This window comes from Phasianus colchicus, chromosome 18, assembly GCF_987193195.1.
Source record: "Phasianus colchicus chromosome 18, bPhaCol1.hap1.1, whole genome shotgun sequence".
In the NCBI taxonomy this organism is placed as follows: Eukaryota; Metazoa; Chordata; class Aves; order Galliformes; family Phasianidae; genus Phasianus; species Phasianus colchicus.
Window position 1 is genome coordinate 8408276 of NC_143453.1, and position 21935 is coordinate 8430210.

At 40.1% G+C, this 21935-nt stretch overlaps 1 protein-coding gene across 2 annotated transcripts in view; it reads right to left on the minus strand.

Annotated features, from left to right (window-relative positions):
• The window catches only part of SBNO1 (strawberry notch homolog 1), a 30079-nt gene extending 8174 nt beyond the window's left edge, over positions 1-21905 (minus strand). The window contains exons 1-20 of one of the 2 annotated variants that reach the window (XM_031592638.2): positions 21351-21905; positions 15829-15956; positions 15107-15211; positions 14075-14384; positions 12504-12548; positions 12042-12142; positions 10872-10968; positions 9637-9797; positions 8540-8673; positions 8299-8389; positions 7249-7410; positions 6606-6741; positions 6426-6531; positions 5088-5241; positions 3370-3552; positions 3070-3167; positions 2366-2517; positions 1660-1857; positions 1218-1388; positions 956-1125 (exon numbers count right to left, since the gene is read on the minus strand). In XM_031592638.2, the coding sequence (XP_031448498.2) occupies positions 956-1125; positions 1218-1388; positions 1660-1857; positions 2366-2517; positions 3070-3167; positions 3370-3552; positions 5088-5241; positions 6426-6531; positions 6606-6741; positions 7249-7410; positions 8299-8389; positions 8540-8673; positions 9637-9797; positions 10872-10968; positions 12042-12142; positions 12504-12548; positions 14075-14384; positions 15107-15211; positions 15829-15954 (2700 nt within the window). In that variant the 5' untranslated portion in view covers positions 15955-15956; positions 21351-21905. The remainder of the gene's footprint in view (positions 1-955; positions 1126-1217; positions 1389-1659; positions 1858-2365; positions 2518-3069; positions 3168-3369; positions 3553-5087; positions 5242-6425; positions 6532-6605; positions 6742-7248; positions 7411-8298; positions 8390-8539; positions 8674-9636; positions 9798-10871; positions 10969-12041; positions 12143-12503; positions 12549-14074; positions 14385-15106; positions 15212-15828; positions 15957-21350) is intronic. The other variant, XM_031592639.2, reaches the window with a different exon arrangement.
• Between the last annotated feature and the right edge of the window lie 30 nt (positions 21906-21935).

The window sequence follows — 21935 nt, forward strand, 5'->3', positions numbered from 1 at the left end:
ACCAAAACCTTCAAGCACCGCTGTTACTTATTCATATACCCATCTTAAAATACGTGTCATCAATCCAGAAATCTACAAAGAGAACCTCGATTATTTTTTAGTCAATGTCATTAACTGACATGTGGAACACTTACTTAGAGGTGGTTCAGGGAAACGTACAACAAAATCATTTCTGTAGAAATGCAATGTTATACTACTGTCCACAAGGGATTTATATTAGTCATCAAATAATTCTATAGACTAGTCCTGAAGTTATGTATTGAGCTGAAGAGGCTACTGCCTGTTAGAAGAAAGAAAAGATGTCAAGTCATAAAAGTTTACTATTTCATTCCTGAAAACAGGAGCTGGAGACAAATGCTCAGAACTCCAGAGGACTTCAGGAATACTAAGAAAATGAACTAAAATGGTAGCTGAGACTTTTCACAATTTTAACAGTGTCTTTTAAATCACAATGATATTTCTACTTAGAGACAGGTAGCTGAGAGAAGTTTTTCCAATTTCTGAGAAAAAAACATGCTCAGACTTTTCCACAAATGCACCTATTGTGTTCTTAATGTTTACTGCCTAGGAAGATGAGCTAAAGCTGTTCCATCTCTCATGCCCAAGCATCAAACTGACAAGGGTTAAGAAAGAACAACTTTCTTAATCACTACTAATAGGAACAGGAATTAGTACTGGAGCTTGCTTGTTAAGAAACTACTACCAGCCTCAGAAATAACCCATTTATTCAGAGCCCCTCTCAATACTCCAATCTTCAAGTTTCTCCTTCATTCAAGTTTCTCCTTCATTTAAAGGCATTCAGCAAAAATAGCCTGAATCTCATGAGATTAATGCTAAAAGCCAATGAATAACTTCTCTTTAACAGATACATAGGTTGTGATCTTGAAGAATGACAGTAATCTACAGCTGTAGCAGAAAAAACATTAAATTTCTCTGACTCTGAACATCAGCCTACCTCTGCAACATTTTCAGGACCACCCAGTTCATCTATAAGCTCATCCAGTGTATTTGGTGGAAGATCTTCAGCCAGCTTTTCCAGTTTATCAAGCAGTTCTTTCTTCATTTGTTGGGCCCTTTCAACAGCATCTTGACTTGTTACGAAGCTGCTGTTTGTGTTACTGTTTGCTGAAATAGAAGCATTTACAACTTAGAATTTCTCTACTTATTTGCAAAAAAAATAAAAAAGAATAAATCAACCCCAATAAATTTGTTCTTACCTGATGTGTTGGTACTAGAAGTGGTGGTGCCAACAGTGGAAGTAAAACAGCTAGGTCGTTTTGAGCCAAGACCAGAAGCTAATAAGGCACTTTGAATAGAATCAGGATCTATGCTCTTCTTCTTTTTCTTCTCTTTAATTTTTTTATGCTCTTTTCTAATTAACCAGGGATCTAGAATTAAATGAAATATTTTCAGAATTTTAACGAGCATTTACCTTAGAAAAAACAACAATGTTCTCTTTACAAAAGGGATGTATGAAGTTTGCAATTTAGTGTGTAAAATCAGCATAAAGAGATACGAGTCAACACTTGAATCTCATCTCAGAATTAAACTAAGTAATTTAGTCATATTTTAGCTCAATTAAATGCTGAAGACAGACTTTACATGCTCACTTTCCCCAAGTACAGTTACTTGCTTGACCAAGTACTAAAAGCACCTTACCATCTTCATCATCCTCACTGGATTCATCTCTGAATGGGTTGAAGTCATCATCATCTCCAGAACTGAGAAACCTGGAGCTCTCATTGTCACTTTCTTCATCGTCTGAAGCATCAGACTCACTTTCGCTCTCATCAGAGCTGCTACCTGCAAGGCCACCTGTTTTACGAGCCTTTTTGGCTTCTCTGCTTACTTCTTCACCTAATTCCATCACCACCACCAAAGGACAGAAAGAAAAAGTTAGTTCAGGCCATGTAATTTATTTCTGAGGTTTGTTTTTTTTCCCCCCCCACCACCACTACTTACAAACTAAAAAATACTGAAACAGATCTATTTCTAGAAGATGGAAGTTTTTCAGTAGGATCTCCCCCCCAATACTTTTATAATCAATGTTTTTTTTGGCAGAAGTATCACCAGAAAGGGTACCAGACTTCTTTTTTAGCCATGAGAAAAAGCAAGCATCAAGTCATCTGATGTAGAAGTTACCTTGGGATACAACTCCATTCTAGATCAGCCCAGATTCTGAGCAAAGTAGTAACTAGAATTTACAGGCTGCATTGTTTCTTCAGTAGTTTTAAAAATAACGTGCTCTTTCATGACAACTGCTACCAATACTTACATCCCCACGCTTTTTCCCTGAAGTACACTTCTCAGTAGCTCTAAAGCTGCTATTTTCATTATGATATTAGTGTAAGAAGAGAAGTATTACCTTTCCGTTTCTTTATTTTGTTCTCCTTGCAAGGGCTGTCTCTGGGTGAATTGTTGTTGCTTTGAGCAGTCAAGTCAATTCCCAACAAGCTAAAAAGCTTCTTCCTGTCAGGAGCTGGAAAGTGCTTTTCAATAAGAGACTGGAATACTCCCCTGTTTAAGGAAAGAAAAAAGAAATCTTCAGTCAAATCTGCGTTCACTTGAAGTAAGAACCTCTAAGTGACATTTCAGTAGCATGTGTGACTTCTGTGAACAATTATTCTCCATGAATGCTATTACAGAAGCACCCTGTATAATTATCACCCATATCGTAATATTTGTCACCCTCTAAAAAGTAGTGATAGAGACTTTAACCTGTTAAATTTCATTTTGGTATATAGCATTATTTTCACTAACATCTTCTTACTGCTTAAATAATGTAATCTGACACTTAAGATCTTCAACAAGGTGGCCTCAGAGTTGGATTCTGCTTATCTGATAACAGACTGTGTAACCATAGCATGTATTTTACAAGTCTACTCCCCCTCCCACTTGGAGTAGAACAGCACCACCAGAAGCACATTTTAACATGAATTAGGAACTAACGAACAGCTCACTACAGCAATACTGTCAAGATCTTGCATGCATGCAGCTTTTACTACACACATTATGTTGTATTCTGGTTAGTTTTTTTTTTTTTTAAACACAATTCTGATCAAATCTTACTTTGCTGTAGAAACAAAGTCATTCAGTTCACCACCACCTTCTTCCAAAGCTTCTAATGTCCTTGCTTCTCCTGTCGACTGCAGGCCGATAACAACACACTAAAGGACAAACGAATACAAGGTGTTGTTACCCAGATGACTAAGTTGACTTTTGCCTCATCTTCTGCTCATTGAGCAGCCTCTATACCAGAATGCACAGAAGCAAGCAGCTACAACGCATCTGGAAATACTTCTTATAAACAAGAAAATCAGAGCTTTATATTTTACAAAAATATTTAAAGGTAAGCTTTGATCAACTTACTTTCCCATTCTTGATTTCCTCCCGAGCAAGCTGCACCACCCTCTTCACCTTAGATGCTATGCAAAGGTACTTGAAAAACCTCTGATGAGCAGACCAGAACTGACCCCACATGGATTTCTTCATTCGTTGTTCTGCGTCAATAAGATCCGCTGCTTGTTGGAACCTCTCTCTAGCACTGACCCACTGAAGAAGAGAGTGTTAATTGCTTTACACATCACATTTCAAAGCTGCATTGTTATGTTCTTCAGTATCCAAATAAAGGCAAGCACAATTTAAAGTCACGATACTATGGGACTGCAAGTCAAGGAAACTCCTCACACATCAAACAAAACTCCGAAAAAAGAAAGTAGTTATGGCTTTGTAAATTCAAAACATAATTACTCTCATAATGAAAAGTGGGTATATTTACACTACTGCTAATGCAAATACAGAGCATTTTCTAATTATCTAGTTTCTACATTAATACATTCAGACTAAGAAAGCAAAGAGAACTGTCTATAATTAAGTATAAATGAGATCCAAAAGAAAACCACTGCACTTTCACTTCTGCAATGTTTTCTTATAACCTTTAAAACTTGCCTAAGACAAGAATGTTAAAGTAAGACTTCTACATGCAAATAAGCAAGCTCTGGATATGAATCTAATGACTTTTGAACAACCCTCATAAAGTAAAATGCTGTTTTGAAGTTCATGTCATACCTGTCAAAGATTAAAATTAATTACTGTAGCTATGCAATATGAATACTGAGTCATGCATAAGCACTTGTACAGCAGGTAAAGACCCTGTTCATTTTAATCTATGACCAAGGGATAATTAAGTTTTGTCAGGAAGTTCAAGCTTCATCTTAGGAAAAAGGTCTTCAGTATGATGGAAAAAACAGTGGAACAAACATCCCATTCAAAGGCCTAAGCCTGTGTTCAGAAAACATTTTGACAATGCTCTCAGATACACAGCTTAACTCACAGGTAGTCCTGTGTAGAGTTAGGAACTGGACTTGACTATATTAAAAGTGATAAATAGCCTGGAGCATCTCCCTTATAAGGAAAGGCTGAGTAACCCGGGTCTGTTCAGCCTACAGGAAAAGACCACTGAGGGAGGATCTGATAAACATTTATACATATCTAAAGGGACTTGGGAGGCAAATCAATTGAGGCCAGGCTCTTCTTGGTGGTGTGCAGTGACAGGACAAAGAACAATGGTCTAAAGCCTGAACACAGAGTTCCATATAAACCATGCAGAACTTCTTTACAGTAAGGGTGACAGAGCACTGGAACTGGCTGCCCAGACAGACTGTCAAGTGTCCTTCTACAGAAATACTAAAGACCCGTCTGGACACCTACCTGTGTGACCTATCATAGGGAACCTGCTTTAACAGGGGGGTTGGATTCGATCTCCTGAGGTCCCATCCAATCCCTGTGATTCTGTGATGCTCATGTATCCTCTACAACCCAGGATATTCCGTTATTCTAATTAATTTTCCCCTAGGACCATAGTGGTACTGTGGTGATATTAGAAGATACACCCAAAACTACAGCTTTTATGACTCCAAACAAGAACTAGCAGCATCTGCTGAAGTCTTAAATGGAGAAATCTTGACAGACAGATGCCATTCCTGTATTTCAACAGCACTACATTTTATTTCAGGAGCATTAAGATTTAAGTCAAGTAGCTTAGAACTCAGAAGTCAAGGCACGAAGCAAGTTTAAGTCATTCTTACCAGTTTCACAGATTTATTGTACATTTTAACGTATTCCTGCGAGAGCAGAACTTCATCAATTTTGAAGGTTACACCTGAAAAGCTCAACTGTCTTGCTATGTACATTCCTCTCAGTTTCATATCCATAGCAACTATCTCCATGGCACCAACACCTCTAAAATAAAAACAAATGAAGTCCATATTAAAAGTCCACTTTCAAGAACAACGATTGTTAAACAAAAAACACTCCAGTGCTTAAAAAATAAAACAGCACACTTATGGATGTGGAGGGATGTTTGCAAAAAGTCAATAGTTGTGTTTAACTAAACAGTACTAATTAGAAGGCCATGAAATTTGTCCTCTGGATAAAATGAGATCCCTAACTCTTGAGTACTGTATGTATGTAAGTATAAACATTCACTTGCTTTCTCTCTCATGCACTAGGAGATATCAAATACTAAATAGTATGTGCATAATGGTTAGCCAAGTATGCAAAAAAATATTGTATTGCAGTTTTATACACAACAGATAGGATTTAAAATACATACAAAACCATGTTAAGTTACTAAGATTTATGCTGGTAGGACAATAATTATGTTCTCTCTAACAGCAAAACACCTTTAGCAATATCACCTTGAGAGCACAGAAGTCAACTGCAAAGCTCACCTATTCACAAGCTTGGACCTGCAATTTCTTTAATGCTCATTCGACACTTACTCTAACAAACAGACATTTGCACAGTCTAGAAAAATCACACATCATGTAGATGGTATGCAAGAAGATGCACACGAAGCCCTACTGTAACATTCCGAAGTGTTTGAAATCCTTGTCAAGGAGACAGAAACAGAGTATATTAAATGTTCACCTAACAAAGAATACAGCAGTGGCATTATTCCCCAACCTCTCTCACATTTATTTACTTATTTTTAAGAAGTTGTGAAATACGTAGTAGCTTTCAACAGCTACAATTTCTTTGGTTTCTTATGCCAGAAAGCAAATGAGCAGTCCTTGCCTGAACTGAGCTTAAACATTGGAGAGCTTTTGCATACAGTGAGACTCTGACTATACTGCACATACTCAGTACACACTGAGTTTTAATGATCAGTAGCAAAACATCCTCTCCTCCACACCAACCACATTTTTAGAGGTCTACTTTAACCAGTTTCTGAACTCTCAATTTTCAGCGAGGGGAAACATCCATATTTACCACATCAGTTGTATTTTTGCTGGATTTACAATCCAGAGGCAGAAAGTGTGTGACAGGATGAGTTTGTAGAGGATTACGCATGTGACAACAAAGGAACTGGAAAGCACATTCAATGACAAACACGTTCTTGCTATAGCTCTTCAAAATGTTACCTTCTTTCAACAGCCTGAATGAAATCACTGAATTCCCTAAATGGAGTCCCTTCACCCCATATTCCAAGACGGTTCATATACGCCATATTTCTTGGCTCAGATGCACCTAGGAGAACAACAGAAGTTGTAACAGCACCTGTGAAAGCAACAGACATTTAATACAGACCAGATAGTACATACCTGTGGCACTGGCATAAACAACACGAGCTTTTGGAAGCTTATTTTGAAGTTCCAATACAGCCAGACCAGTTTTTGTTGGCTTTGATGAACCAACAGGACAGAGATTCTTGGCTTTATGACACTCATCAAATACTATCTGAACCACGATTAAGGAAAAGCTTTTTGTTGTTGTTTTGAATGGAGCATTAAAAGGAGAAAACAAGACAAACCACAAATTAGGGATAGGTTACAACAGTAAATTTTAAATACACCAGTCACACTTTTCAATTAAAACTCAGGAAAAAAACATTTCACTGGTATTTAATAAGACAATTACACATGCTTTTCAGAACTAAATTCTTCAAAGTGTCAGCAACACTCCTAGAAGAAACTGAATATCCTGGAGAGAGGCACAGTGTAAACTTAAGTACTGTTTCACCTACCCTGTAGAAAAAGCAGAAGTTAATCTCTAGCATAACAGCTGCATCATAATATAATGGCAATAGATTTGCCATGTGAGTCTACTGTCTAAGCACATGAATTCATTACTGTCACAACAAGAGAGCAATACCTAGAAGCACTAGCAAGTAAAAACACAGGACTGTCTTTAAAGATGTATACTTAAGTAACAGTTTGGTTACAATCAACTCCAAATAAAGGATACAACTCCATCAAAATCTTCACCACACCAGTGAAGAAGCTGCTTTAATCTGGTCTTGTATTTACCACCAGACTGACTTTCACCAATAAGAGAAGAGTACGTGGCAAAGATGACCCCCTTCTTCACACTTCCATTATGTTTAGAAGAAATTTTCCCATACTTGAACTGCAATAGAGATAGATAGATTATTTAAGGAATTCCTTCTCAGAGCCATCTACCTTATCACTAAGGCGTGCTGGTAATCTTAACATTTGTATTCTTGGAACTCCTGGACCTCCACCTCATGCTTAGGGCACATCTGCCTATGGGAAATTTTTGTTAAGGGGTTATACAGCATTCTGCTTAAACATGTGCTTGAGGACTAGATTTGAGGCCTCAAAGATCAACATCTGGTTTCCTTAAATACAGTTAACTTTTTTTGTTGTTCAAATGCATTCCTTATAGCTATTTAGTGTATTCATAGGCACTACTGTAAATGACAATTTCCAGAAGCTTCACTGCATTTTTAGAAACTAAGACTTCACAAAGCAAGAACACTAACCCAAAAGGAATTTTAAGTTCAGTGAACTCAAATAGTAATCACGTCTCACATTTTATCTAAGCAGCTAATCCTAAGCAGACAGCATTGAAAATAACTTTATATTCTACTGCTGCTTTAATACATTACTGAGAAATTCCATCATTCTGTCATCATACACAAAAAAGTGTACTACACATAAAGTGCATCATGGGGAGTAAAAAAAAGTACAAAATCTAGAAGATTTAAGGATGATCTTAACTACTAGAAAATATTCTCCTACCTGTGTCAGTAGTGGTTTAAAGAACAGTGCTTAAAAAATATCAAATGTTAAGACTTAATCCTACAAGGGGCCTATTTACATGATTAACTTGAAGTACTGCATGGATCTTTGTAAGGAGGTAGCCTGTCAAACAAGACCTAGGCAGTAATTTTATTAAAATTAGTACATTCTTACAACAGTTAATACACACAACTTGTCACACAGGCGTACCTAAAGTTTTGCCTCAACTGTACATAGAAAAAAGTTTCCACACCTTGTTTAGTGAATGAACCAAAATGTTTTTTGCTCCAATATCTCTCAAATCTCTTTCAGCATCGTATTTCAGATCATTTGACACGCTAAACCTGAAAATATTAAAAAAACATTCACTGTAAGTTACATTAGAAGTTCAAAGACCAGTTGGCAAACTGTTTCTCAGAAGACAGGTTACACTGAATTTAAGTACTACAGATACTATATATAGTGTCTGTTCTAAGAAATTCATATACACTTACCAGACTGCTCTTTTTCTGCCTAACAAGTAATTTTCATAGATTATCCCAGCTATGGTCCTTCCTTTTCCCACACCAGCACCATCACCTATCAAGAATCCAGCTCTGTCTCCATTGGGAAGGAATGTTTCATGTTGCTGTAGGACAAAGAACAAAAACTTGTATTCATTCTCCAGAATATATCACTGTAAACTGTCATCAACAAACATAAGAAGCATCCTACTGGATGAGACCAGCAATCCACTCAACCAAACAGTCCCTGACAGCATGAAGAGGCATTTATATTTAGGGAGTGTGTATGAGCTTGGCTGCTTTACATGGCCCTGATCCCCACCTCCTTCCCTCAGTGTCTGGAATTGTTGGATATGAATGTAGCAGCCGTTAACGTTCATATTTATTACTTTAAAACTCTCCACAGCCTTTTGCAGCAATAAGACCAAGATAATCATTGGCCTTGTGTAAAGAAGCATTCTCTTGTCAGTCTCACTAGCTGCCATTACTGCCACTTCTGTGAAATGTGAAGAACAATTCTACCATTCTTCTTGACTACGTAAACCTTGGCTGTATCCCCCTTTATTTTTCTCTTCACCAGCCTGAGAAATCTCAGGCAAAAAAAGACTCTAAGAGGCAACTTATTCCTATGATCTTCCTGTGTCTGTTAACCTTCACTTCCTTCCTGTGTATGCAGCTCTCTGCATGTCAACAAAATCATGTGGGTCTACTGAGATTTTAATTTAGTAGCAAAATGATATCTAGTCTTCTCAATATCTTTCCCAATGATATCAAACATCACAGGCTTTCTTAATTAGGGCTGCTGCAGCCCATTACGTTATTTCACAGTAATAAATAACTAAGTGTCTCTTTGTGAACCTTAAGACAGTTTGAGATCTGCTTTGTGGAAGTTGATTAGACAGTGTTTCCCTAGGTGTATCACCTCACATTCATCTGCAGTGAAGCTCACCTGCCACCTCTTAATGCACCCTCAAGCTCTGAGCTTCTATTATCTTCTCACTATAAAACTGACATAGCTGCACTTATCAGATAGTTATCTTCCTGAATTCCATGTTAGTTTTTAAGCTGTACCCATCCATCCAGCATACCTGGGCTGCATAAGTGATTGCTTCAAGCTGCAAAGCTGACAACCATCCATTATCAATGGTTTCCTCTGATATTGATGTCTGGTACCACACATCAGGAGGGGTTACACTGGACAACGAACTGGTTTCCACTACTGGGTCAGGATGACGCAGACCAATTTTTACTGGTTGGAAAGGTAATGGGAGGAAGGGAAAGAGGAAAAGATGAGAACACAAACAGCTTTGTTGCTGCAACACAGGTTATTATATTTACTAAAATAAACTGCAGTTGTCCACTGCAAAGGTTGAACTTGACAAACACATTTCATAGCTAACTCAAAATTGAGTTAAACTTCCACATGCAAAGCAACACATAAATCTGAGTTTATACAATAACCACAATTCTTAACTTTGTTTCTTTTCTCACCACCTTACCCTTCTTTAAAAAAAAAACACAGATAAAAGCTCATTTCATAAAAAATTAAAAAAACATGTATTTGATATTTGAGAGAAAATGCCCTGAACCTTGTCTCCCCCCCAAAAAGAGGCAGGCTCAAGATGCCAGAATCACAAAAGCAACATTCTTCTATTTATATAGTGCTGTTTATAAGTAGTATGAAAGGAGAAAAAATTTAGAACAGACACAGTTTAATTGCTGACAGATCTAATCTGTGACTAAAAACATTTAACCATTTAACTACAAACCCCATGCAATGTTTTCCTTTTGCTTTGCTTTTACAGCAAAGTAATTAGGAAGTAAGATCACACCTTTTTATCACTAATGACAATAAAGAGGAAAAAAGGAGGAAACTGCAATTAACAACTTTAAAAAAATATCTCCTTTTAAAGAAAAGTCAGTTCTGGAAAATAAGCAAGGAACAGCATAGGCTTAGGGTAAGTTTCACTCCTAAAAACACAAAATGAATTTTTAAGCATAGCAGTGAACACTTAATCCTTTTACAAGGTAATTTTCTCTGCTGAAGAAAGCTTAAAACAGGTTAAAAACAAATCAAAACATTTTGGTTCAACTGCACTTCTGAAAGAATTCTCTTCCTATTAAAAAACAATACTGTGTACTTTCAAAACCGAGTGCTATGTAAGAAAAAATACCTAGAGAAAAACACACCCTAAATTAGACCTTAATTCAATCCAGTTAAAGTCCTATGGGAATTTTAGCATATGCCATTTACTCTGCCATAGTTACATTATAGCTATCAACAGTTCAGTTTTTTTTGATACAGCCAAGATGTAGGTCATACATTTTATTGGCATATACTCTGCATAAGTTTCTGCATGGCCCATTTCTTCCTCGTCTTCCTCCTCAGGCTCCTCCTCCTCTTTTACAGCTGGAACTTTCTAGAACAGAAAAATACCTGCATTAGAGTATTAATGTGATATTTAACTGTGTCCTGGAAATTGAACTGAGAAATGCAATCAAGTTGCTCTTGAATATCTTCCCATCTTAAGTACTAGATGAACCAGTGAGCTGCCAGGCAAACTACAAAAGGAAATCAGCATTTCTTAGGCTCTAGCAAACCCAGACAATGTGAGGGAGCTCCCTCTCTTTTACAGAGAGAACAATTGTTCTTACAGTATTTTAATGAAGTCAAACTCTGAGCACAGAACTGCCTTTAACAAACAACAATTAGTTAATAGTTAAAAATCTAACTTCCCAGTACTCCCATAACATCACCCTACTTACAGATTTATTACAGTTTCACAACTGCAGGGAGCAGTTACAATAGTTAGAGTTAGATTCAACATTCCCAAAATTTGAATTCTGTTTTTAATGTCATCTTAATCTATGAAAATTCTAAAGTACACCCAACCACAATTCAAAGTCCTTCACAATTATTACTCTAATGTTTAATATTACAAAATTCACCTGAACAGTCTTCTGTAGACCAATCGCTGTGAGCTGCTATCACAAACCAGCCTGATTCTAGTTACCAGTGAAGATGCTGAAACTCAAGAGTTCACAGCATCTGAATATTTTACCTACGACTTTGAATATTATTCAGTATTCACGTTTACTATCGTAAATCAAACCACCCCATCAGCCATGCTGGAGTCTTCTACCTTCCCCATTGCTAGTTACACAAGTGGGGATATTTTAAATCAGAATGTCTTAAAACAGAGCAATTCAGTTTATCAACTTTAACCAGAACACACTTTTTCCTGCTTGTTAAAAGCAGTTACTCAAAGCTATCATTTTGTACACAAGTTGTCAGCTTTACACAGCTGTTAGCTTTAGTCATCCAATCAAGTACTCATCTAGCAGAGGAACGAAGCTTTTGAAGCAACAGATGCACTCAGTACAGCTCTACTGCACAAAAGGCATGTATGAGTAACCACCAGAACTAGTCACACTTGGCTGTGGCCAATAAAATACACACTCATTTGGTGAATTAACTATTTGTATTACTTACCATAGTAGGTGAAAAACTTCTCATTTTAACATCATTTATCCATATTCTCGCTACCTCTTTTGTAGAAGCCTCCTTCTTCACCGCACCATTGCTTAGATCAGCTACCAAAAAAGAACAGAAACAGCTGTGTTTGACCAGAATACCCTACAAATGTTTTGAGTCAGACTGCAAAACCTCTCATTAAGAGAGGGGTGCTACCGTCCAGTAGGACACAGACACCTTAAAATACAGGTAATATCTTCGTCAGAATTAAAAACATCCCTGAGCACACAAGGAGTTAAATCTAACTGCTACTTAAAGAAACTTCCCATGCAATACCACATCTGACAGGTGTGTAGTAGTCTCAAAATAAAGATACCTTCACCAAATCTAGGCATAATACTGAGAAGTACTCCACACTGTGAATCTTTGGAGTTTAACAACAAACCAGAAAGTCCGATGTTTCAGCAGAAATGAACTTACCTGGTCTGGTGGCATTTACCACCTTAGGTGGAACTACAATTATTTCTGAAAGAAAGAAAATCAACTTTGGTCTCAATTGTTCAGAGTTTACAAAATAAAGCCTCCATCTTGAAGGATTCTGTTAACTTGCCTGTTCTCACCCATATTTGGGAGCAACCAGAAACAAGACTTAGTACTGAATTAAATTCACACAAGGACAGACATAAAACATTTAAAGGAGCTGTCAAGTGTCTATTAGGTTGATAAGTCAACATATGTGTTTAGTGCAAATGATCCCAGAAAACAATTAAGACTACTTATAATTGCACAAATAAAGTGTTTGCCTTGAAGAGGCTGCATTATTTGTTTTCAGTCCAGAACTTCAGTTACCTGAACTACACAGAGACTGCATTTCCTTCCACACAATTCTCTGCCACTGAATTTTCTAAAGGTATTTGTCTATTTTTATTTGAATAAGCACAAAAAAGTAGCCTGAAATGCTACCACGCAAACAGGATTAGTAATGCAGTTGTAGAAGTTGCATGTTTCCTTTTCACTTAACAAAGAAACATACTGAACTATTTCCTACAGCTGTGCTGCTGCAACACCTACTGGGTCTTGATAATTACTTGTTACTTAGATGCTGCTTGGAGCTTTCATTTAGCACAGGGCTACATCAGAAATCCTATAAAGTGTTTCTCCTTCTCCTATGAAAGAAGATGTTACTTCCAACTCTGCCTATAAAAAAAGCAATAAACCTTATTTCAGAGACAATGAGGATACAGTAAGAAAGTCTGTGTATCTCTGAAAAAGCAGCAAGAGATCTTTTCAAGCAAATTCAAGTAGTCTGATCTCATCTCTTATTAAAATCAGAATAATTTGAAAAAAATAAAGTCAGTTTTATGCAAGTCTAACATCAAATTGCAATTTAAGAATACACGTGCAATTTTCTGTATTTAAGGTGACCATGTATGCTATCCACATATTAGAAGTAACACACAAGAAAAAAACATCAAAAGATATCAAATCAGTAACATCTTAAAGCAATAACATGAAAAGCAGCACGTATTCAGTACATCAAGCTTTTATACACAACAGGTTTGATGCTTCCCGTGAAATATACAGGGATAAAGACTTCCCTTTCTTAGGAGATATCTTAGAGAAACACCCTGTAATAAGAACATCAGCATATACCATAAATCTCTTTCATAAGATGCAAGATGTACTCTTTTGCCATAGTTCCACATAGAGCATTTAGAACAACAAGAACTCATGCAGGCTCAAGATAGCTAAATTATCAACTTCAGTGCAGTTCATGAATTAATTTTACCAATATGCCAGCTGCATTCTAAAATGTCATTTTCTTCATTCCTTATGGTAAACTACAGGCTTGATTTTTCAAAGCCTGATATCTTCCATTACTTTCACCCTGAATTCTATCAATTGTGTGTTAGAATAGCATTTACAAGGTTTCCTGGACACTTCATTTTACTCTGATACTTTAAATGTGAATGAAAATAGAAGGTGTGCAAGTATCTTCACATTTCACCATTTATCTGAAATTTTGTTATGAAAAAAAAAGGAACACTCACTTGCTGCTGTTGCTACTGGTTGGGCAATATTAGGAGGTGGCTTCAATTTCATCAGTTCATTAAGACTGTTATTCTTCAGCAAATCTTTCAGCTGAATCTGGTCCTTTGAAGGTGCAGTGGTCAAGGCATTCCGTACTGCTGGTGCTGCAACCGAGGGTCGAGTAGTTGTGCTGGTCTGAATGATTTTTGCTACAGTAATAGTCTGCCTCGTAGTTGTAACTGGTGTTGTTTTTGTCATCACTATTGTAGTCCCCAACGTTGGAAGCTGATTTATTTGATTCAGCACAAAGGTTGTGGTGGATGGTGGTTGCTACCAACAGAGAACCAAGGAGATTTTAGATGACCATGAAAAAAACACCGCAAGCCTTTCAACTAGAGCCCAGGAGACACCAATGCTTTGAGAACTCTTTGTACGAAACGCTCTGTGGTACAACAGCCTGAGCAAAGTGCCTTTAAGTACAACATTGTATTGTAAGTGTTCAAGATTTTGCATTTTCTCAAATTAAAGGAAAGCAAAGAAAATGCAGGATTAATCATCTAGGCAGAAAAAATTACTACTACAGGTACAGAAACTCTGAAGAGAATGTACACCATATAAACCAGCTCCGCAACTGTTGGAGTGAATAGCTTGAATTACTTTTAATATTTGTGCAGCCTTTCAGGCACACTGAACTACATCCACCTCACCACAGATCTGCCCTTTATGTTCTCAGTTCAGCTGCAACCACCACAACTGTGGTGCTGAGAATTACCTGCAGTTATAAAAGGCAATACACAGTTCAGGGATCAAGTTTACACAACCTCCATATTGCCAGAATACACATGCAGGGGAAGTAAAAGGCACAATGGACACCCCAGAATGTTATTTTTTTGTATGCTGCTTGTCCTCCTTGGACAGAGATAAAGTTAGCAACTCACAGGTATTTCAGCTTTCAGTCTCAACACACAGTACTGAAATAATAGCATTTTTATCACCCTGCCCTTTTTGTTACACTTCATGAGCTTATATATACATATATTTAATGTTCTTACCCGAACATTTAATAAGGCTGGAGTTGATACAGTCTCTGGTTCTTGTTTCACAGCAGCTGGGGCCTCAGTTTCCAACCCTAGATCTAATGCACTAAGTGGCACTGACTGCAGAGGAATGAGAGGAAGCATCAGTAGGCACTTCTATCAGCAAATGTCTATTATGAAAACTTCAGCCTTAATATCTACCCAAAACACAAGTTAATGAGCACAATTAAGGAATTCCCCGTTAACAAGAGCTGCACTGAAAATAAAGATTAAAGCAGTTGATTCCCCTAAACCATGTTAGTTAACTACAAAGAAAATGTAATAGTTTTCTGATGTCACTGTTTGACAGTACTGCTCCCAGAACACATCTAAAATACTATGTTCTCCAGATTTAATGCAGTCCTGAGGTTTAAATCCCATGCTGAACTCTTACACATTTGGTAGGAAGCAGCTAGACTCAGTCAACACAAAGAGCTCTCTAAGAATGCATGACAGCATACCCCCATTCAATGTAGTAAAACCAGATAAGATGAAAATATTACACTGACAGAAATAGTCCATTTCACACTGCTTTACACTAAAGTTTAAAATGAATTAACAAGTCATTTTCTAGCCCCAGCACTGCCAAGTAACATTTATAGAAATCCCACATTCTCAAACCCTTTGCTACAGATCCCCCCCATTATATGAAGCACAAACACATGTCCTCTAACAAACAACTGGGTTCTTGTTGTAACCTGCTGAACAGCTGGAGTCGGAGTTGCAAGAACCACGTCTGGAGAGTCAATATCAAATAGATCATTGGGACTGATTCCACTCTCACTCAAAGCAGCAAGCAACAGATCTTGTCCTGGCTCCACCATCTCTAAAAAATTAAGATCACAAATACAAAGTTACATTTAATTTTGATTTATTTTGTGTGCATGCACACATTTTAAATTACTTTTCCTGGATTCTATGCAGCGCAGTGACCTGCATACACAGTTTCATTTTCTGTATTTGCTCATTTATATATTTTTGAAATCTTTTCAATGTGTCAATCAAATTCAGAGGTAGGAAAAATGAATTGTTTGCTACACAAGATGCTATCACACCCATAAACTTATGGGAAAAAAAAGATGGCCTTCCTAGGCTTTATCATACTTGATTTTCAAGCATCACAAGAAATATCAAGCAGCAGAAGTGGCAAGACTATTATGCTAATACACGTCTGTCAGTGAAGCATACTGCACAAGGGAAGAACAATTAAAATTCATTTAGTTTATCTTGTAACAACAACTTAGCAATAAAAAGCTTGTAAGGAAAGCATTTGTTTCTTGCGTGCCATTTCATTAGGTAGTAATTCATTCATGGGAGAAATTTTGTTTTGGAAAGATCAAATGTTCCAACATTATTACAGCTTGTCAACTACACATTAAATAGGACACCAGCATCAGGTCACAAGCTCCTTTACGCGTAGGACAAGCAAAATTAATTTCAAAAGCCTACTCTAGGTACTATAAAAACCTTACATAAAAAGCCAAATATAGTTTTAAGACAGATGTATTTTTGCTCTTCTAAATGCTCTCCCCAGAGCATTTTGCCCTAATAGTAAGAGAACCATATATTCTAACATACTACTCAAGCTGAAAGTCATTTCACTTGCTTTCCACACTCTCACTACCACCCATTGGTAACAAAGCTGATCATATATTCCACAGCAGGTAAGAGCACAACAACATTTGTCATTTTAGACACACATTCACAGACTGAAACAGCACTCAGTTGCATATCCTTCTCTCTGCATACAGCTCAGCCCCATCCATCTAGCTGGTCACACACGTTACTTTGCACATTTCGGAGAACAGGTAATTCTTGTAGTAAATAAAACCTCAGGCAATTGATTCTCATTCTCCCTAGTTTTAGTAATAGCAGGGAGAGACCCCCTTCTGGTGGAGGAATACTCACAGGTGGCAGCAGCACAGCTGAAGAGTGGAGATGAGGTATGGGGGGAAGGAAAGATGCATTTCCGCACATCAAAGCCTGTACTGCCCAGAGAAATACCATAGCAACAAACAATGACTGGCAGAACTGCCACTGACCTAGCACAATCCCGAAGGCCATTCAATAAGTCAGAACTAGACTCTGCTGGGTTTTTTTCCCTTAAGACACTTGACGTGATCATCTAGATCAGCAGAATTGCCTAGTTTGAAGTTTACTGGTCCAGAAGACAAGACATCTGGCAGAAAATTTCCATGTCAGCTCCTTCAGAGGACATCCCCTCCCACCAGTCAATCTCCTACAGTCTTGAGTGCCTCGATAAGAGTGAGTAAACCCAACTGCTAACTTCACCTTTCAGAAGGATTAAGCCCCATCTCAAGAAAGGGGCCTATATACATATAAAAAAAAACACATACTTAAATGGGGATGATAAATTCTTTATTTTCAGACTCAAACACTGACAGCAACCATCTCATTTAGTTTAGAAGCTTACACTGGTTACTCTCTCAAACCGAAGATTCTGATACACTTTGCAAGCACAACATCACAGTATTAATTTGGGAGAGAGCTGACACTTCTGTATAGCACCAACATCTTTGCTCAATGCTGTCAGAAAAACCAACTAAACATAAATGAAAAAACACTGCCAGCTGCATAATTATTGAGTCTGCATGTAGCTCTGCTCAAGCTATCTCTGGAAGGAGGTACGGCTGGGACTTGGCTGAGGGATAAATACCTCCCTCCATACAGAACACAGACGTGGGAAATCACAAGCTAGGGGCTGTTTACTTAAAGAAAAAAAGACAAAGGAACACTTACAACAACTTCTAGTCTGCTCTTGCAACACGAGGAAAGGGCTTGCTGTGAGTCCCAATTCCATAGCAAAACCAGCACAACAAAAAAAAAAACCATAAATACATCTCCCCCAACTGTCCTAAAATGGTGCCACAACCCACCACATTACCTCAATCACACTTCACATTTAAATCTTAAAAGGCTACAATACTGCAAACAAATGAGTTCCAAAAAAACACTCATTGAAGCAAGCAATCAAAGTACTACTTCTAAACTTATGCTAAATGAACAGCAATAAAAGCTGGGATAGTAACTCCTGGAATTCCAGAGTATACCTACTTAGTTTAGAGACACCACTTCCCTACCACAGCCATCTTCACATAAGAAACCCCCAGATATGTTTCTACCATCCTAACTCTCTTTCAACAGCCTTAAAAATTGGCTTTCACTGGATTGTTAGCAACCATTAGGAGAAACAACAGCAATTGTTTGCTCATCTGTCAGACAGCCCAGAAAATGAAAGTTGGACTAACTAGTTTCATTTATTTTGTTTCTGTATGCCATGAACAAAGTGACATTGTTTCAAATTAGAACAAAAGGAATTCTGAACTTCTAGAATTTTTATATTAAAAGCACTGAATTCTTGGCACCTATTTCAGATTTGGTGAAAGTTCTGTGTGCCACCACACCGCCACTCCATTCCCTACTTTCTTCCAGAGACTTTTAGGTCAGTAAAGACACGAAGTTACAGGAGAAGCAGTATCTCAATAGTTTATTTTCTGTGACACGCACTAATGGAGCCTGAACCGTTATCAAGCTGAAACAGCCCCATAATCTTGCAAGGTAGGAGGCTTCTCGGTTAACATAAGTGAAAACAACTTTATCAAGCTCTGCAGCTCAGCTTTGGCAATACTATATAAAGGACCTGTTTGCCACATTTTAAAAAACCCCAGAAGAAAATATTTATAAAAAAAGTTGTGAAAATTACAAGCTGTTCTCTGAACATTTCACCAGTCAAAGAACTGCTCTGAGCAAGAGCTCCCAGGCAAGGCTGGCTATGTTTCCTCAGGCTGCCCGGTGTCACAGAGCAAGAATCAACCTGTTTGATAAACCAAAGAACTCGCATTTATAACATTTGGACAGCAGTTGTATCCCAGCTTTTCTCTTCACATTAAAAGAAGAATACTGCTGCCTTTTCAAGAAGGACTATCAGAATAAACCTGATGTTCTGTAAGGTCCCATACAGCTGAAGAACACTGCCTGAGACTCTGATAAAATGACAGTTTCATTACCACTGTGTATTATGTAAATAACTTCTGATTTAAAGAAACAAAACCAGAATGCCACACTTAATATTATGACATGTATCCATGCCAACCTGGCTCTCCCCCTCCCTTCATTTTAGCTTTGGGAGAAAGAAGGAAAACAAAAGACATTCTGCAGCTCATGTCAAACAACCTGTTCTTCACTTCCTCCAAGAAAAAAAACCATATCAGAATCTCAAGCTATGAAAATGTTCTCAAGTCCTCAGTCTGCCATTTGTACTTCACAGCATTGTGCAGCCGAAAAACTTACCTATAAATCTTAAGGAACAACAGTGCCACAACTTGCACAAATGAAACTCCACCATCACCACAGCATGGCCATCGCCAAACCCTTCAGACAAGCACTTGGTCTGGGATACTGACATTGTCAACTCTTGTTCTCTTTTTATTAGCTTTCTGAGGAACACAGGTCTTAAACTATACTGGAAGCCATTTGAGATACCATGCAAATGCTGATGCACTACTAAAAACAACAGAGAAGTCTCCTGGCTCTCTGGACTGCATGCTACTCACACAACTTCAGTGTTTAAGGACTGCTAGCTCCCAACCCCTCAGAAGTTTTCTGAATACCCAGATCGGTGCTCATCTCACAGCTTTTGGCCCCAGAGGTGATAACTGACAGGAGAAATTTAAGAAGTAAAAACCCAGAAGAGAAAATAACAAAATTAGAACAGCAGAACCCTTCCTCAGTTCTCACATGCAGTCAGTTGCAGGCATAGCCCAAGGCCCAGCCTTCCAAGCAGCCAGCTCTGACTCCCAAGAACCGGCTCAGCAGAAAGACAAACCCCCCACATTTTGTTTCTAAGCTTACATTAATGTATTGCATTATAACATCGCATTAATGTAAGGTGCCATTAAAGAACAATCAGAAAAATAAACTGAATAAGATCCTGTTTGTAAAATTTCTGCCACAGTAAATTCTTTGCTTTACATCATGAGCTCAAGGCTTACAATTTAAGGAAAAAAAACAAGATTGTAAAACATTCACATATTTTTACCTGTCATTTTAATCCAGACAACTCAGGTATTTCAAAGTTTATCACCAAGTTAATTCTTAACTAGAGGATTTTTTTTCTTAAAAAAGTAGCACAGGCAGTTGAAATGATGTACTGGATTATGTCAACTGCTCTTTAAACCTTTCAATTACCACGCTAAGTTTCAGCAGCTAGCAAACACCAAGAGCAAGACTACCAATACATAAACTGCAAGAGCCCTAACTCACACCCTGAAAGCACCGAACGCCATCAGCTGAAACTAAGAACGAAATAGCGGAGAGATAGAAGAGAAACCAAGGCGGCCCTCTCCCCGCCTTCAGACCATCGGGGCGTTTTTACGCTGCGCACGGCTCACCCCGCCGAGCTCCGTGTGCGGCGGCTCGCGGCGCTGCGGCTGCCCCAGGGCGGGGGCCGCTCCGCGCGGCGGGGCTCGGGCTGCAGCCGCTCCCAACAGCCGCCCCGGGGCTCAGCCGTGCCCGAGGCGCCGCCGCCGCAGCCGGAGGGTCGCAGCCCTCAGCCTCGCCAACACGTGTTCCGGACATAAACTTCCGGGTTGGGAGCAGAATTGGCTGCGTAATTGCGTCCCGTGCGCTACTTTTGTTTTCGGCCCTTCCTCGCTTTTCGGATCCCCTTCGCGGCGTTCGGACCGCGGGGAAGGGCGAAGGATCTCCCGGCACGGCAGCGCCTAACGGCGCCGAACCCACCCGCCCCCTTCCCCCACCCGCCCCCGGCTCCGCTCCGGCTCCGTTCCGCCCCAGAGCCCCGAAACGGGCGCACAAAGGCGGACGGCCGAGCCCGGCCCGGAGCGGCGGTTCCGAGCGCAGAAGCCGCCCCCGCGCCGCCCGATCCCCGCGGCCCCGGCCGTCCTCCCGCCCCCGAAGTTCGCGCCGCTCCCGAGGGGCAGCGGCCTCCCCCGCACCCGGCCCCGGCCCGGCGATGACCCCCAGCGGGGGCGGAGGCGCGGCCCGCCCGGCGCCGGGAGGCCGAGAGGCGCTGCGGGAACGGCGCTCCGCCTCAGCGCGGCCCCCCGCCGCCTCGGAGCGCCCCGCGGGCCGCGTCGCGCCGAGAGGAGCGGACCCCCGGGGGCACTGCGGCCGCCCCCGCCGCATCTCGAAGCGAACCCGAGGAACCGACAAACGGACGGGACGGCGGAGGCGGACTTACTCTCTCTCGTTCCTGATCCTCCCGCCGCCGGTCCCGAAAGTCTCCGCCGCCGGCCCCGCCGCTCGCCGCTTTCTAACTCCCGGCCGCCATCTTGGCCCTCCCTCCCCTCTCGCAGGGGAGGGGGAAGGGAGGGGGCTGGGGCCGCCCGCCGCGCCGCACCACGTGACAGCGCCGCGCGCCGCTCCCACGTGACGCCTAACCCGCCGCTGGCGCGCGCTCCGTACCACGTGATCCGCGACCCCCCTACACTCCGGCGACCTAGCGGGTCACGTGGTCGCCGCCGCTCTCTCGCGCGCCCATCCCCCACTCCCTCCGCCGCTGCCGGGTCTTGGCGCGTTCGCCTTGCGCTCTGCCATCACGTGACGTGCCGCTCCTTTTCTCGTCCCGCCTCCGAGGCGGCTAGTTCCGGGAAAAAAAATAAAAATAAAAATAAAACCAGCGAGCTTTTCCGGCATCCTCAAAAAGCGACGTCTGAGCGAGCGGTCACGGCCCCAGGGCGGCGGCGGTAGTTGAGAAGGACGATCCGGGCCCGGTTCCCGCTGGGTGGGGGAGGGGAAGGCGGAGGCGAACGGCTGCACGCGGTCA